General features: G+C 35.4%; 1 protein-coding gene and 1 long non-coding RNA gene across 2 annotated transcripts; both read right to left on the bottom strand.

Annotated features, from left to right (window-relative positions):
• Nucleotides 1–232: 232 nt before the first annotated feature.
• Nucleotides 233–7,635, bottom strand: LOC112048080 (transcription factor Adf-1-like). Its single transcript, XM_024085451.2, has 3 exons — nucleotides 6,646–7,635; nucleotides 3,370–3,514; nucleotides 233–1,452 (listed from the first exon to the last, which is right to left on the bottom strand). The coding sequence occupies exons 1-3, from the start codon at nucleotides 6,776–6,778 to the stop codon at nucleotides 1,056–1,058; spliced, it is 675 nt and encodes a 224-aa protein (XP_023941219.1). The 5' UTR covers nucleotides 6,779–7,635; the 3' UTR covers nucleotides 233–1,055.
• Nucleotides 7,636–10,112: 2,477 nt separating this feature from the next.
• LOC128198482 (uncharacterized) lies at nucleotides 10,113–12,391 on the bottom strand. The gene is made up of 2 exons (XR_008251233.1): nucleotides 11,522–12,391; nucleotides 10,113–10,252 (listed from the first exon to the last, which is right to left on the bottom strand). It is a non-coding gene; the product is annotated as an uncharacterized LOC128198482 (long non-coding RNA).
• Nucleotides 12,392–15,892: the final 3,501 nt, after the last annotated feature.

Below are 15,892 nucleotides of genomic sequence, written 5' to 3'. Positions count from 1 at the left end.
GTTGCAAATTAATTTTTTTTAGTGGGTCAAACTTCTATACATTGTCTGGCATTGTCCTTTGTGCCCATAGATTTAAGAATAGGTACAGAGTACCTAACATAGATTTAAGCGTAGGTACAGAGTACCTAATATAGATTTAAGAGTAGGTACAAAGTACCTAACATAAATTTAAGAATAGGTACAAAGTAGTATGTGCCTGTAATTTCACAGGCTATCATACCGGTCGTTGCTTGGTAGCAAAGAAAAGCATGCCAGTAGAATTTCCCTAGACCAGTTTTGTTCTATTGCTTAACTGGACACTTGTGTTATCTGTAGATTTATTAGGTACGTAGTAATGTGGAGACTAATGGCGTCTAAATGGTATAAGCGTTTCAGCCAAAACTACAAAAATTAAATAAAACAATTCAGCTTATAATATTATTTATTTTTGAGTATTTTTTAAGATCAATAAAATAATAATAATTTAACAACTTACGACATAATTTATGTAACAGAAAGGAGATCAACAGAAGAACTAAAGTTACCGTTAGTTCAGCTTTTACCGTGTCGCAAAGCTAAAGTGGGTGGGGCAAATAGTTCGAAGAGCCGATGGCCGTTAGGGTCCCAAGATGCTGAAATGGCGAACCCCGCACCGGAAAATGCAGTGTTGGTGGGAAAGGGATATCAAGCGGGTTATAGCCTACAGGGCGCCGCTAGATGCGGCTCAAACCCGTGCTGTTTCGATACTGGCGAAATTAGGGAGACTTCTAGGATAGGTAGGTCTGAAAAGCGTCAGAAATACGTCACATTTTGTGAAGAAAGGAGTCATAATATTCAAGTCGTCACATATGTTATGTTATTTTTTTACTTAAACTCTTACAAAAATCTTTAATTCGAAGATTCATCACTTAAATATACCTCCTTACCTAATTATTAGATATTAATTAAATCAACGAGTACCAACATCATTACCAACCCTCAACATCAAACTGTATTTCAATGCTGATTGCCAGCAGAAATAAGCACGACCATTGTATACGTCAAAACACAACATATAAGTTATTAAAGATACATGATTAAGTGAGTGAACTGTCACCGTTTTCATAACTGCATTCCGCATTTGGACTCGCATGAGGTTGTTCTAACTGGTTCCCAAACTCAGCTTCATATAAAACCTGCTGGATCTTTAGTTTAGCTACAGCATGTTGTTTGGCATTTAACCGCTTAAGTGTCGGCGCGCAACTTAGAAGAAACAATTCATCAGGGTCCGTCCTATTACAGTGGCATGGGTCTAGCTCTTCTAGAACGTCTAGACGCATTTTCTTGGCCGGTTGAGACTGGGAGTCTTCTTCGTCCTCTGAGTGGAAGTCTGGGAAGGTGAGGTCTGGGAGTGAGAAGTCGGCGGCTGAACGTCGCGGCAACTCCTCGGTCTCAGAGTCTGAAGTTTCTCGTTTGACGTTTGATTCTCTAGCCCTGTGACGAAGAGTATTTTTAATCAGTGGTTAGCATATTGAGCTACGAGGAGCCTCTGGGTCCTAATGTACTCGACTATGGAACATTGACCTTTCAATTAATTCATGTTTAGTAGGTTACTCCGCCCAGGGCCCGATCCAGGGCAAACGGGGCATTTGTCCAGAGCGGCAAAAATGAGTTATTCCCTAGCCGACTTATTTTTATTCTTTCAACTAGTTTAGTATCTTTACATAACAATCAAGGCTCATATACATATACTAATATACCTAATAGTAAAAAAAAAGTATTATTGGTGTATGTAAAGGGCAGCAAAATTGGTCTTTGCCTGGAGCGGCAAAATTGCTGGATCGGCCCCTGACTCCGCCATACCTACTTTAGAGAGCTGTTAGTCTTGGTTATTATCATAAATATCTAATACCGTGCGTTACAGAGTTAACCATTGACATCTTAAGTCTACCAAGGTGCATTGGAACTCACTTTACAATTACCTCTTATCAGAAGGGACGTATGCTCAAATAGACTGGTATTGATAATGATAAAGATGAATGATGATGATGAAAATGTATTTACCTAATCATTTTCATTGCTGGTTAAGAATAATCCATCTTCAGGACTAAAAGACAAACTCACCTGCAAGCGCTGCCCCTTCTAAACAACGAACGAGGCTCTTTCAAACCAGCCCTAGGGCATCTATGACTAATTTAGAGGACTGAGATGCATGTCTGCCGGGGCATGTATTAGAGATGGCAGCGGATGCACCAATATTGGTCAACGGCGGCATTCGAGTCTCGAGGAAGACCACGGCTTGCTGACATGGTCCAGGTCTAGCTGGTGGGAGGCTTCGGCCGTGGCTAGTTACCACCCTACCGACAAAGACGTACCGCCAAGTGATTTAGCGTTCCAGTACGATGTTGTATAGAAACCGAAAGGAGTGTGGATTTTCATCCTCCTCCTAACAAGTTAGCCCGCTTCCATCTTAGATTACATCGTCACTTACCATCAGGTGAGATTGTAGTCAAGGGCTAACTTGTAAAGAATAAAAAAAAAAGTGGCAACCGAGTGTAAAACTAAAGCCAATCTATATATCAATCACTAGCCGACGCCCGCGACTTCGTCCGCGTGAAACTCGATGTAAACTTTCAACAACCCCTATCCTACCCCTACCCCTACCCTACCCCTAGCCTACCCCTACCGATACCCTACTCCTACCTACCCCTATCCTACTTTTCTGGTTGATTTTTTACACCTTGTATTCGAAAAACATAAATATCTTACGGAACCCTATTTTTTCTAAAATAAAATTTAGCATAAGTTACTTGTGGATAATGTAGCTTTCGAATGGTGAAAGAATTTTTAAGATCGATCCAGTAGTTTTTGAGATTATTCATTACAATCAAACAAACATACAAACAAAGTTTTCCTCTTTATAATATTAGTATAGATGAGGCAAAGTTAGGGGGACGCCTGTAATGGCGTTCGAAGTGGCGCCGATTGATTATAGGTAAGCAGACTACCGCGTAACGTAGCGTAGAGCCGTGATAGCCCAGTGGATATGACCTCTGCCTCCGATTCCGGAGGGTGTGGGTTCGAATCCGGTCCGGGGCATGCACCTCCAACTTTTCAGTTGTGTGCATTTTAAGAAATTAAATTTCACGTGTCTCAATCGGTGAAGGAAAACATCGTGTGGAAACCTACCAGAGAATTATCTTAATTCTCTGCGTGTGTGAAGTCTGCCAATCCGCATTGGGCCAGCGTGGTGGACTATTGGCCTTATCCCTCTCATTCTGAGAGGAGACTCGAGCTCAGCAGTGAGCCGAATATGGGTTGATGACGACGAGACTACCGCGTAACGCGAATATGCGAGGTGAATAAACAGAAGGTGGTCAAGAATAAGCAAATGTTTGTGAGATAACCAACGGAGTATCGCCCTTAGTAGTTTCGACGTGTGGCAACAGGAACTTCATGGCAGATAGATAGGGCCACCGCGTGCGTCCGCCGTGCGTTCTCTGCAACTTGATGAAGGAATCTCGCAGCGACCGCCAACGCTTCTTGCATTCCGCCTCTGTAATGACACCATTAACCATAATCAGTCTATTTTAACGGTTCACTACAGGGCCATATAGGAGAAGGCTTATGGCCTATGGCATTAGGTCTTAGTCCATCACGCTGGCCCAATGCGGATTGGCAGACTTCACACATCTGTCTTCTTCTTTTTAAGATTCAATTTAAATTCTTTCGTTATTCAAGTGACAGGAACAAATTTTAATTAGTAACGATTTTAACATAATCAACCCCTTAGGAATGAAAATAGCAATAGGGATGATGACAGTTTTTTAAACTGTATATAAGTTAAGAGTATGCTAATAGTAAAGCAATTTTGTAAAAGTAACAAGGTATCAACGATCATTACTTTCGGAGCTACAGGGATTTAAAGGGTCAGATTTGCGGCACTGCCGCGGTTCCCTGAAAAACGCCCCATACAAAATGGTACGAACTAATGACGTCTAGGCGCTTAATGATCGTTAGATTTGTATGGGCATTTAAACAAAATTATTAATATCTTTGTTATTTCTGCATTTATGTTTATAGTTCACATATTAAAAAATGTTACGTTTAATGTAAAGAAGCTAAAACTGTATGAATTTTCATCTAATTACAATAAAAGATTTTTAATAGATTTTGAAATTTTATAATCTAATTTATTTTGCAAATATCCAGACAATCTTCGCTTTTTAACCGACTTCCAAAAAGGAGGAGGTTCTACGTTCGGCTGTATGTATGTTTTTTTTTTTTTTTTTTTTTTTTTTTTTTTTTTTTTTTTTTTTTTTTTTTTTTTTTATGTATGTCCAGCGATAATTCCGTCATTTGTGGACCGATTTTGAAAATTCTTTTTTTGTTTTGAAGGGTTTGATTCCAGGGTGGTCCCATTTTTTTCATGTCAGGATCTGATGATGGCATCCTGGAGAAATCGAGGGGAACTTTCGAAAAACGTAGAGACAGCTAGTGCGTTTGTTAGTGTTTCCATAAGGTATTTTAAACCACTACAATTTTATGAAGGTCTGGAGTTGGTCTGATGATGGAGCCGATACACAGACGATGGAACTCGTCAACGATTTACAGCAGGTACCTTTTGTTTGGGCTTAATTTATTTGTATTGATGACAACTTTCCACCTAGATGGGTTGTGACTGTATTAAGGGTCTGATGATGAAGACGAAGGACAGTGAAGAGAACTCCTCGACGGTTCACAGTAGCTACCTTGTGTTTGGACTTGATAAATTTGTATTGATGAGAACTTTCCACCTAGATGGGTTGTGACTGTATTAGGGGTCTGGTGATGAAGACGAAGGATAGTTAAGGGAACTCCTCGACGGTTCACAGTAGCTACCTTGTGTTTTGACATGATAATTTTGTATTGATGAGAACTTTCCACCTGAATAGGTTGTAACTGTATTAGAGGTCTGGTGATGAAGATGAAGGAGAGTTAAGGGAACTCCTCGACGGTTCACAGTAGCTACCTTGTGTTTGGACTTGATAAATTTTATATTGATGAGAATTTTCCACCCATATGGATTGTGACTGCATAGGGGGTCTGGTGATGAAGACGGAGGACAGTCAGACAGTCAGTAGGTTTGTTCACACTCAATAGGTGTGTTGACACTAAAAATTAAAAAATAAAAATTTTAATAAAAAAAATTCAACCGACTTCCAACTTAAAAATTAACCTAAACTAAAAAGCAAAAAATAACATCTTACCTATGTGCTACCTTCTGATCAGTTTGAAGGCGGTGCCAATCCAGTGTCATGTTTTAATTAAAGCCGTTTCTGAAAGAACCAGAGAAACTGTGCAATTAAAACGGCTTGAATTAAAACATGACACTGGATTGGCACCGCCTTCAAACTGATCAGAAGGTAGCACATAGGTAAGATGTTATTTTTTGCTTTTTAGTTTAGGTTAATTTTTAAGTTGGAAGTCGGTTGAATTTTTTTTATTAAAATTTTTTTATATATAAATTAGTTAACATTGACCTTATTTACCCGAAAGTATCATAAAAATCAATATATTCTAACCTAGTCATCATCCCCATTGTGATAACAATATATTTGGAATCCATATTAAATGAACATGTTTAAGCAAGTTGCCTAGTAAATTTTTTTTCAATTTGACCGTTAAAATTACAAACAAAGAAATCGTTAAACATAAATAAAATAATTTTCAAAAAAAACTTACTTTGCAGTAAAAAAACTTGAACTTTCATTACTTGAAACAACTATTCAAAAATAATTACCAAAGGTATATAAAAATCTTAATAATAATCAACGGTTAAGTAGTTTTTCAGCACATGGTATGACTAAACTGAAGGTAGGTATTTTTGTATTTTGTACAAAAATCAATATAACTTAAAAACCGTAAAATTTCGGCAAAATATATTTTTGCCGAAATTTTAGTAGGTAGTTTTAGTATTTACGGGACAACCTGTATAGGTATCGATATGTGGGAAACAGTAGAAACATTTTGAGGTGTAGTGGAGTATCACGCGGTATGAATTTCATTTTCTTAATGACGGCTTATTTTCATCAAAATTCCATACTTCGCCACTGCTAGCTGGTAGATCTAGATAGGTATGCGCCGAGCCCGCCCTGACATTGTAACACATTGAACTGCGCAGCTACCTACCCATTATAATTTCTAACCCCGCTGGGTTATCTGGTTATGCTTTCGCGCACAGTCATACGCTACGTCTAGTGTATTCGGAATCGAAGTTTGGCGCCTTAGATTAATAACCTATAGACCTGCAACACCTAACAAACACTCCAAACGTAAGCCACTTGTGAGCGTAAGGCCTAGTTCGAACTACTTTAGTATTTTATTCAAGTACAAACGATTTTTGGGCATTAAATCCAAAAATTGCTCGTACTCGACTCGACAGAAATTACTTATTACTAAATCCAAAAATTGTTCGTATGTTAATGCGTCAAATGCCCCGATTTCGGGGCACATAAAACAGCTTACGAATCCGGGGACAACACACTATCTAGGTATGTGTTTATCCATGTTTGGCGCATATTAAACCGTTGTATAATAATAAAGTGTTCTGCAGTAGGTATTATCGTACAAAATACTGGGTATTTTTGTATGAATTTAGTATCAATCAACTTGTTTTTAAAATGTTTTTTTATTTGAAAAACTTACCAGACACATTGAGAGTTTCTTGAACATCTTTCCACGCGTTATCTCGTAGTTTCGTTTTGTTAAACCCACTGACCGTTTTGTCGTACAGAATCGGTCGTCTCTCCACTTCCCTTATCAAATCGATCTCGTTCATTCTATAGGCGACTCGTGAACGAACTTATGAACTGAATTTTTTGAACTAAACTCGGAACTTTTGAACTCGGCTCAAACCGAATACGGATAAAACTGGATTAAACTAATTTACACTTAATTCGCTATTGCAGGTAATTAGGTTAAGGCATGTTTTTTTATTAAATTTAGTTATTTATCCTATTTCAGTTATTTGGAAGATCAATGGAAAACTTAACAATGTACCTATAATTGTATCTAAGGCACATTTGATTTATTAATCTAATAAAATAATATGAATTAACTTTTTTAACTTAATTATTTTTTTTACACTGTCACATCAAATAAAGATGTTTTGTTACTTAAACCACATGAATGAGGATAATTAGATGAGGTCGCGTACGTAAATACGTGTTTTATTGTTAGTATTGGCGGAGGGTGTGTGAGGGTGCCGAGGGATGGCGCGGAGTGCCGTGCGGGGCGCGCGGGGCGTGCGGTCCGCGCGCGCCGTGCGTATCGAGCGGCGCGGCGCGGTGACGCAGTGGGACGATGCCACGAACTACGGCACGGCGAAACCACAGTAAAAATATATACAAGCAGTATTGTAACTCGGCCGTATTTTTTAAATAAATACATACAGCCGCGCGGTATGTAAACATGTAGGGCTGCCCGCCTCCAGGATTTTAATTACATTTGCCAACTTTGTGTTTCCATTTAATAATTAAATAATTTGTGTGTTTAGTGATTGTAAATATACTTTTTTTATATAAACAAATTAAATACTTTGTAAATTGTAGTAAAATAGGATCAGTGATCAATAAAATGCGTGTTGTTTTTTGATTGGTAGATTTAAATATGGCTGATACTAATCAATGACCTTGAAGGATAGGTCGTATTCATATGTTTATTTTAGTGATGCCATCTAGGTATTACCTCCACACTACGTGACCGTATAATAAAAAAACCGGTCAAGTGCGAGTCGGGCCACGCGCAGTGTAGGGTTCCGTAGATTATGTTAGCACTTTAATCCCTTATGTAATGCACAAAAATGCCGATAACGATACCCCACACTAAAGAATAGACGATAAAAAATTCAGCCTTCCTGGCACAGTCTGCACCCCACGCACGCCCCGAGTTCGAGATGTGTAGGTATAGCTCGCGTTTCGATTTCTAGTATGAAGTCAAACTACTGCTTGTATATATTTTTACTGTGACGAAACCCTATCGACGCTTGTTAGGGTTCGGTAACCAAAGGATAAGAACCCTATTACTAAGACTCCGCTGTCCGTCCGTCTGTTAACAGTCTCTCATGAATCGTTTTAGTATACTACTACTACTACTATACTAGTTTTAGGTTTAAGTATACTTTTCATCACGCTACGATCAATAAGAGCAGAGCAGTAAAGGGAAATATTGGGAAAACGGGAGAAGTTACTCCATTTTTACCAGTGATACTACTGTAAGGGCTGGAGTAAGGGCGGACGAAGTCGCGGGCGTCCGCTATAATATATTATCAATAAATAGTTTAGATAGACAATTAGTTTTATTTACCTCATATTCAAAATGAAAAGTAGAGTGTTAAACACGGCTAAAAGAATCCAATTCCTACTCGGACTATAGCCGTCCTCGCTACGCTCCTGCGTCTAAATACCTCGGGAATTGAGTCTTTCCACCTACGTTAACAATCTACTATTTTTTTCGTTCTAGTCGTTCTCTGGCTCTTATTCTGAGAGGAGACTCGGGCTCAACAGTGAGCCTGAGCCATAGTTTATTGACACTGAATCTGAAAGTTACTGCCATCTGTTGAGACGTTTTTGCCAACTTTGTTAAAAAGTTTTGGATCCAAGATCTAGGTGGCCTGTATTTAGCCTGTCTGTGTCCTCCTGGCCCATTTTCATCACAGACGACAAATTAAGAATGAAGATTATTATTTATGATGCTTTGTCATAGTCTGTGGCCAAAGAGTAAATTAACATATAGGGGATTGGATTTTTGGCGGGAATCGAGAAGCGCGCTTTTAAAATTGAAAATTTTAATTTAAAACTTTTTCAGTAATATACGTGTGAAATAAAGTGTACAAATGTAAATTAAATCAGGCAAAATGCCGTCAGACAGTGATGGTGATGCCTACGAAAGGCTAGACAGAAAAAAACGTAAAGTGCATAAGTCTGGTGAGGACGAGAGTTTAAAATATAAACCCTATATAAAGGCAGGTTATAGCAGAGCCTACACGGATAATAGCACTAACGCGGAATTCCCAGTGTTTGTGGAAAGCAGTGAGGCGGAAATTAAATTGGGGAACAAAAACCCATTAGTTGTGTCCAAATACTTTAAACAAGTAAAAGGTATCTATGAGAGCAGGCGCATTAATGCTAACAAAATAATGTTAGTATTCAAACAAGCAACAGCAGCCAATGATTTTCTCAAACATGAATGCCTAACGGTTTACAATCTTCGTGCCTTCATCCCGGCATCTTCTGTGGAGAGGGTGGGGGTTGTCAGGTTTATACCTAAAGAGTCCAGTAACCATGAACTATTTAATAAACTTTCTTCAGAGTGTGAGATTATTGGTGTAAGACGATTCATGAAAAAGGTTGTAGACGATGTTGTTCCTTTGTCAACTATTAGTGTAATTTTTGCAGGAACAACTTTACCACAATATATATATTTAGACAATTGGCGTTATAAGGTCTATACATATATTCCTCCGCTAATGCAATGTTTCAAGTGTATGAGATTTAATCACTATGGGAAAATATGCAAAAATATACAGGTCTGTTCACGCTGTGCTGGTGAACACCACTACAAAGCATGCACGGCTGATACATTGAAGTGCAGTAATTGTGGTGGAGCTCACTTAGCCATATCCAAAACTTGCCCTATAAAGGCAGCGAGATTAGAAAAAAATAAACAATCTTATGCTAAGGTAATTGAAATTAATAGTGTTAATTTTCCTACTCTCCCGAAGCCTCAACAAATACAGCAAAAATTCCACCAATCTAAACTAGACACACAAGAAAATTTAGATATTTCTTATTCAGATATCATTAATAATAAAAAAATATTATCCGCAATAATTAATACATTAGTTACTATAGGAAACTCAAATGACATAAAAAGCACAAGTAAAATTAAAGAAGCATTTTTGAAACATTTGAATAAAGTTAATTGGCTTCAAAGCTCATTATTGCTCAACATAACATTCAGAGTATTAATAACAAAAAACCCTTAGTAAAAACATTTTTAACACAGGAAAATATTGATATTTTATTATTAAATGAAACTTGGCTTAAAAACTCTAGTAATCTTGTAAAAATCCCAGGCTATAACTTTGTTGGAAAAAATGCAAAGAATGAACATGGTGGTGTAGGTATTTTATTAAGAAATACATTTAAATATAAACTTCTGAAAACAAAATTTTATGAAGATGTTCAATCCATAGCAATTTCTTTAGGAACCAATGTTGGTGACTTATCAATACTTTGTGTTTATTGTCCACCTAAAAATAAAAATAAATGTAAAATCAATAGACTTAAAAGTATCATCAGTGATATGCCAAAGCCCTGTTTAGTAGCAGGAGACTTTAATGCACATCATATTTCTTTTGGTTGCCATAGTACAAATTCAAGGGGTAGAAGCCTATTTGATATTTTTGATGAACAGGATCTGTGCATATTAAATTCTGGTAGGTCTACTACACTTCAGAGACCATTTGCAAATAGTTCTGCTATTGACATAACTGGAGTGAGCCCAGTGCTCGCTCCGTTATGTGAATGGACAGTAGGTGTAGACACTTTGGGTAGTTACCACTATCCCACATTCACAAAAATTAACTTAATTCCATCTAAATATTCTGTCAATGATAAAGTAGAGAAATTTTTATATAATAAAGCAGATTGGGATAAATATTTTAAGAAATCCAAGGAGTATTTTGAGTATATGACATTTAATGAACTAGATCCTTTACAGTCATATAACAAATTTTGTGAAATTTTGAACATTTTAAAAAAAGAATGTATTCCGCTTGTTAAATTTGAGGGTCCAAGAACTATTAAAGCTCCCGCTCCTTGGTGGGATGAAAATTGTGCTGTAGCAGTTAAAAATTCCAAAGAGGCTTTACAATTATATAGGCGAGTAGGGTTAATGGTAAATTATATAAATTATAAAAAAATAGATACACTTAAAAAAATAATCATTAAAAAAGCAAAGAAAGATAGTTGGAATAAACTTTGTTCATCATTTAATAGATACACTCCTATAACTTATATATGGAATTATATGAAAAGATTTAAACGAATAAATAACCAACCGAAACTTAAAAATGATGTATGGATTCCAAATTTCATCTCAAAACTTAAACAGAATAATAATAACACAAACTTAATCAACTCTGTTTTTGAATACAACAATGACAATGAAAATTCCATGTGGCTACTAAATCCATTCACCTATGCAGAATTCAATATAGCACTTCAATCAAGAAAGGAATCTGCACCAGGATTAGACGACATTCCTTATATAATGTTTAAAAAGTTACATAAAGCAGGTCAAATAGCTTTACTTAATATTTTTAACAAGTTATGGCTTTCTCAATGTATTCCAGAGAGTTGGAAGATTCAATGTATAATACCAATTTTGAAACAAGATAAACCTGAAGACGATTGCAATTCTTACAGACCTATATCGCTGACTTCTTGCATAGGAAAATTGTTTGAAGTAATGCTTAAACTAAGATTGGACTACTTTGTAGAAACAAATAATTTATTACCAGGTTTTCAATATGGTTTCCGTAGAGGTAAAAGCGCATCAGAGAGTATAACTTCATTTATATATGATATGAAGAATTGTCAATTGTCTAAATCCACAGCAGTATGTATATTTTTGGATATAGAGGGGGCTTATGATAATGTGGACTTAAACCAGCTCATCAATTGTCTTCATGAAATCGGTATCCCTGGAAAAATGTTAAAATGGCTTTCAAATTTTTTTAATAATAGACACTTTTATGTTAAGTACAATAATATACTCCATGGGATAAACCAAACTAGTAAAGGTCTTATGCAAGGTTCAGCATTGTCACCAATTTTGTATAATTTATACACCTCACAAATTGAAAATTTTTTATTAGGAGATGTTAAAATTTTACAATTTGCGGATGACTTGTTAATGTATAGTGTAAATAGAAATATAGAAATAGCTAAAAATACTATTAATTCTGCACTGTTCCAGTTGCAGTCTTATTATAAAAATTTGTTAAAATTAAATATCAATACTTCCAAAAGTTCATGTATGATTTTTGGCAGCCCAGTGGGGAATAACATCAAATATAATGGTACAGATATTCCATTTGTAAATCAAAAGAAATTTTTGGGTGTAATTATCGATAATAAATTAAAATTTGACAGACATATTAATTATATTAGCAAAAATGCGTTAAAAGGCATTAATTTATTGAGATGTTTGACTGGAACGTTTTGGGGCTCTGATCCTAAAGTCCTATCTCTATTATATAAAAGCATGGTCAGAAGTCACTTTGATTATAGTTTCCTTGCATATATGCAAGCCAATTCCACATTATTAAAAAAACTTGATATTATTCAAAACATTGGCTTGCGCATAATAAGTGGGGCTATGCGCTCTACACCTGTTAATTCAATGGAAGTAGAGACTTGTATTTCTCCTTTAATTGTAAGACGCATATATTTAGCTGAAAGATTTTGTTTGAAAGCTCTATCGTCGAGCTCTTCAATAGTGAACAAACTTTTGCTTCCAAGTAGTCTACTAACTGTAACTAAATCTACAACTGAATCTTTACAAGCGACTGCAAATTCACTTTTGGCAGGTAAACAACCTACCATATCTATTATTATGACATATATGCATAATATTGCCACTAACATAAATGTTAGTAACGCCTGGCCCATGTACTCTTGCTCCTTTGAGAGCTTGATTATGAAAAATAAAATTCATTTGTTGAATATTACGTCAAACATAGACTTCCGGATGTTTATTGATAAAAATTGTAAATATTATTATAAGTTATATACAGATGGATCTAAAAATCAGCACTTTGTAAGTGCTGCTTTCTATGATCCACAAAAAAAATTTAGTAAAGCGTTTAAGTTAAATTCTCGATGTAGTATTTTTACTGCGGAATCTTTTGCAATTTTAAAAGCAATTTCTTATATAAAAGAGGAAATTTTACATAGTGTAAATAATTGTATTATAGTAACAGATTCCAAAAGTGTTCTTTTAGCTATTAACAATTTCAATTTTAGTTATAAGTCTTCATACATTATTTTTCAAATTAAAAATGTATTACTAGACATAAGAAAAACTGGAATGAACGTAGAATTTGTCTGGGTACCCTCCCACAGAGGTATAGCGGGCAATGAACTGGTTGATTCTGTAGCAAGACAAGGATTGTTTAATGAAGATTGTTCAGACAATATCAAAACTCCATTTACAGACTTTTATCATGAAGTGAAGAAGAGACAGAAGTTGCTTTGGCATGAACTTTGGAAAGAAACTAGTAAAAGTAAAGGATCTTGGTACGCAGACATACAAAATGAAATACCGGTGCAGCCATGGTATAACAAAATGAGTTGGGATTCAAGAAAATTCATATCAATAATAAACCGACTAAGGTTTGGTCACTGTTTAGTGCCAAGCCATTTATTCAAATTAAAAATTTATAAAGATAACAAATGCATGTACTGTAAAAAAGACGACGCAGATATCAATCACATAATTTTCAAGTGTTCAGCTTTTGGTATACAAAGAATAATATTAGCAAGTTCGATAGAGTTAGTAAAGGAAGAAAACGAAATTAAGTGTGATCCCCGCCACATTAAGGAATTGTTGAGGAACCATTTATTTTATAAGCCTGTTTTAGATTTCATTAGTAACACAATAGAAAAATTGTAAAATACAGTAGTAAATTTATATTTAGACGACGACGACGATAATTTTAAGTGCTTTGTATTATTTTTAAGAAAAATTGTAATATTTAAAGCAGGGCCTATAAGGACTTGTATCCAAGGCCGTTAAATAAATTAAAAAAAAAAAAAATTAACATATAGGGTCTGTGGCACAAAATCAAAAATCGATTCCACGAATCAGCTGTTTTCATGGTTTTCAATTTTCATCATTCGTGTAGTTCAGTGATTTTAGTTTTCTGATTAAAAGAATTAAGAATTGAATAGAAATGTTCTATAATTAAAATTTTTGGAGTGACAAAACAGTTGGGAATATTTTTATTGCAGGTATTTTTGCTACATAGATAATAATTTAATTCATTACGAAAGGCAACCAACTGACTACTGTGTCTTTTTTTGTACCCATTTTAGCGTTATTTGTATTTGTAATCGGTGACTTTGTAACAAATTTCAATATGAAATTATGAATTTCACTAGCGGACGCTCGCAATGATAATTTTATACATATCATTGGACGCCCGCTACTTTGTTCGGTGGAATTTATTTTTTTTCGTACTTGCTTAAAAATATCTAAATATTCTGTCGCCGAACGCCGTTCCCGTCACTTTCCGTCCCGTTATTTACTAAATACTTTCTATAATTTGACGAAATAGTACACCTAACACCCTGTCAACGGGATAAGTGTTTGAAAGGCAACGATTTTATGATACTGCCAAATACCAGCGCCGGCCCGCAGTAAATTTTAAAATGGAGCGAGATCCAATTATGGCGCCTCTCCTGTTTGCTCCTGATACGTAATATGTAGATTGTAGATACTTATACTAAATTATGAGTGTAAAGTAAGAATGCGAAGCAAAGATCTCGGCCATACTCTAGGGTGATCAATTGAAAATCAGGCGCAGTACCGTCTATTACCGGTTGACTAGGATTATCATTTAGGCGCTCTCTAGGATTTGGCGCCTGGAGCGACTGCTTTGTTTGCCGTATGAATGGGCCGGCCCTGCTGGCTACAAAATCACCTCAAAAAATAATCCGAATATAGCTAGCACAATTTTGGGTTTACTTACAATAAATATTTATTGTATTTACTTTAGTTTTTACACTTCCTGAACAGTAGCCTTTGTTCGCTTTAATTAAGTCGCGCTAGTGATATATCTTTATTATAAAATGTTTGTAGAAAAATATAAAACTTTAGGACATATTTTTGTTCATGGGAAAATGCTTTTTTTTTAATGTAGTTTATTCTGCTATAAGGGGCAGACAAATCAAGAAATCACAGACCATACAAATAGCTCCAGCTATTTTTTAGCAGTTCAGCCAGCCAGCCTCTGTTCCTCAGCAATTTAAATCTCTTTTATTTTTATTATTTTTTCTTCTCACATTGTTATTTTTAGTATAGTATTTTATTCTTTTCTCCTTTTTAATTTAAGTTAGTTGTAATGTTTTATTTTAAGTTAAAGTTATTATTATTGTTTATTTATTCAATAAGGTTGTTGTGTGCTGTGTTTGTGGCGGCATCTGGTCAATGGTTCCAACTGAAAACCAGCGCTGCATGCTGTTTTTATTTAAAGAGTATGTAGCATTATGCTAAGTTGGGGCCCTTTACTGGGTTATGCCACACATCGACATTGTCCTGACGATTTATAGAACAAATTGTGTTGTGTGGCATAATTCGTTGATGAAGCTTTTTTCTTTCTTTCTTTCTTATGTATTGTCTGTATTATATCAATTATGTGTCTACTTTTTAAGCATATTTATCCTTCCTCTTGAATCACTCAATCATTTGCTGAAAACTGCATTAACATCCACTGAATAGTTCAAAAGATTTAAGTGAACATAAAGCAGAAGCGAATTCATTTTATAATATGTTATGAAGATAATTATATATTTTAAAGGCAAGCTTAAGGTGTTAAATTCATTCTAAATATGGATTAAATTTCCATTACCCATTGAGTGACTTGAGCTTTTTACAGGGCATTACAAAGAGCTATTTTATTGTAAAATATTATTATTGTGATAACAACAACAATTCACATCATAATACATTTCTTATCATAAATTATATTATAAATGGTAATTATATTATCTTTCACATGTTAAATAGCGAATGCAATTTTGAATACATTTACATTATTAGGGGCTCAAAGAATGGACAAAATGTTAATGTTTTTGACCTTTGGCCTCCGTGGCGCAGTGGTATG

Source organism: Bicyclus anynana, chromosome 11, assembly GCF_947172395.1.
Source record: "Bicyclus anynana chromosome 11, ilBicAnyn1.1, whole genome shotgun sequence".
Classification (NCBI taxonomy): Eukaryota; Metazoa; Arthropoda; class Insecta; order Lepidoptera; family Nymphalidae; genus Bicyclus; species Bicyclus anynana.
Note: the sequence above shows the minus strand (reverse complement) of the source record. Positions and strands in the feature narration are given on the sequence as shown.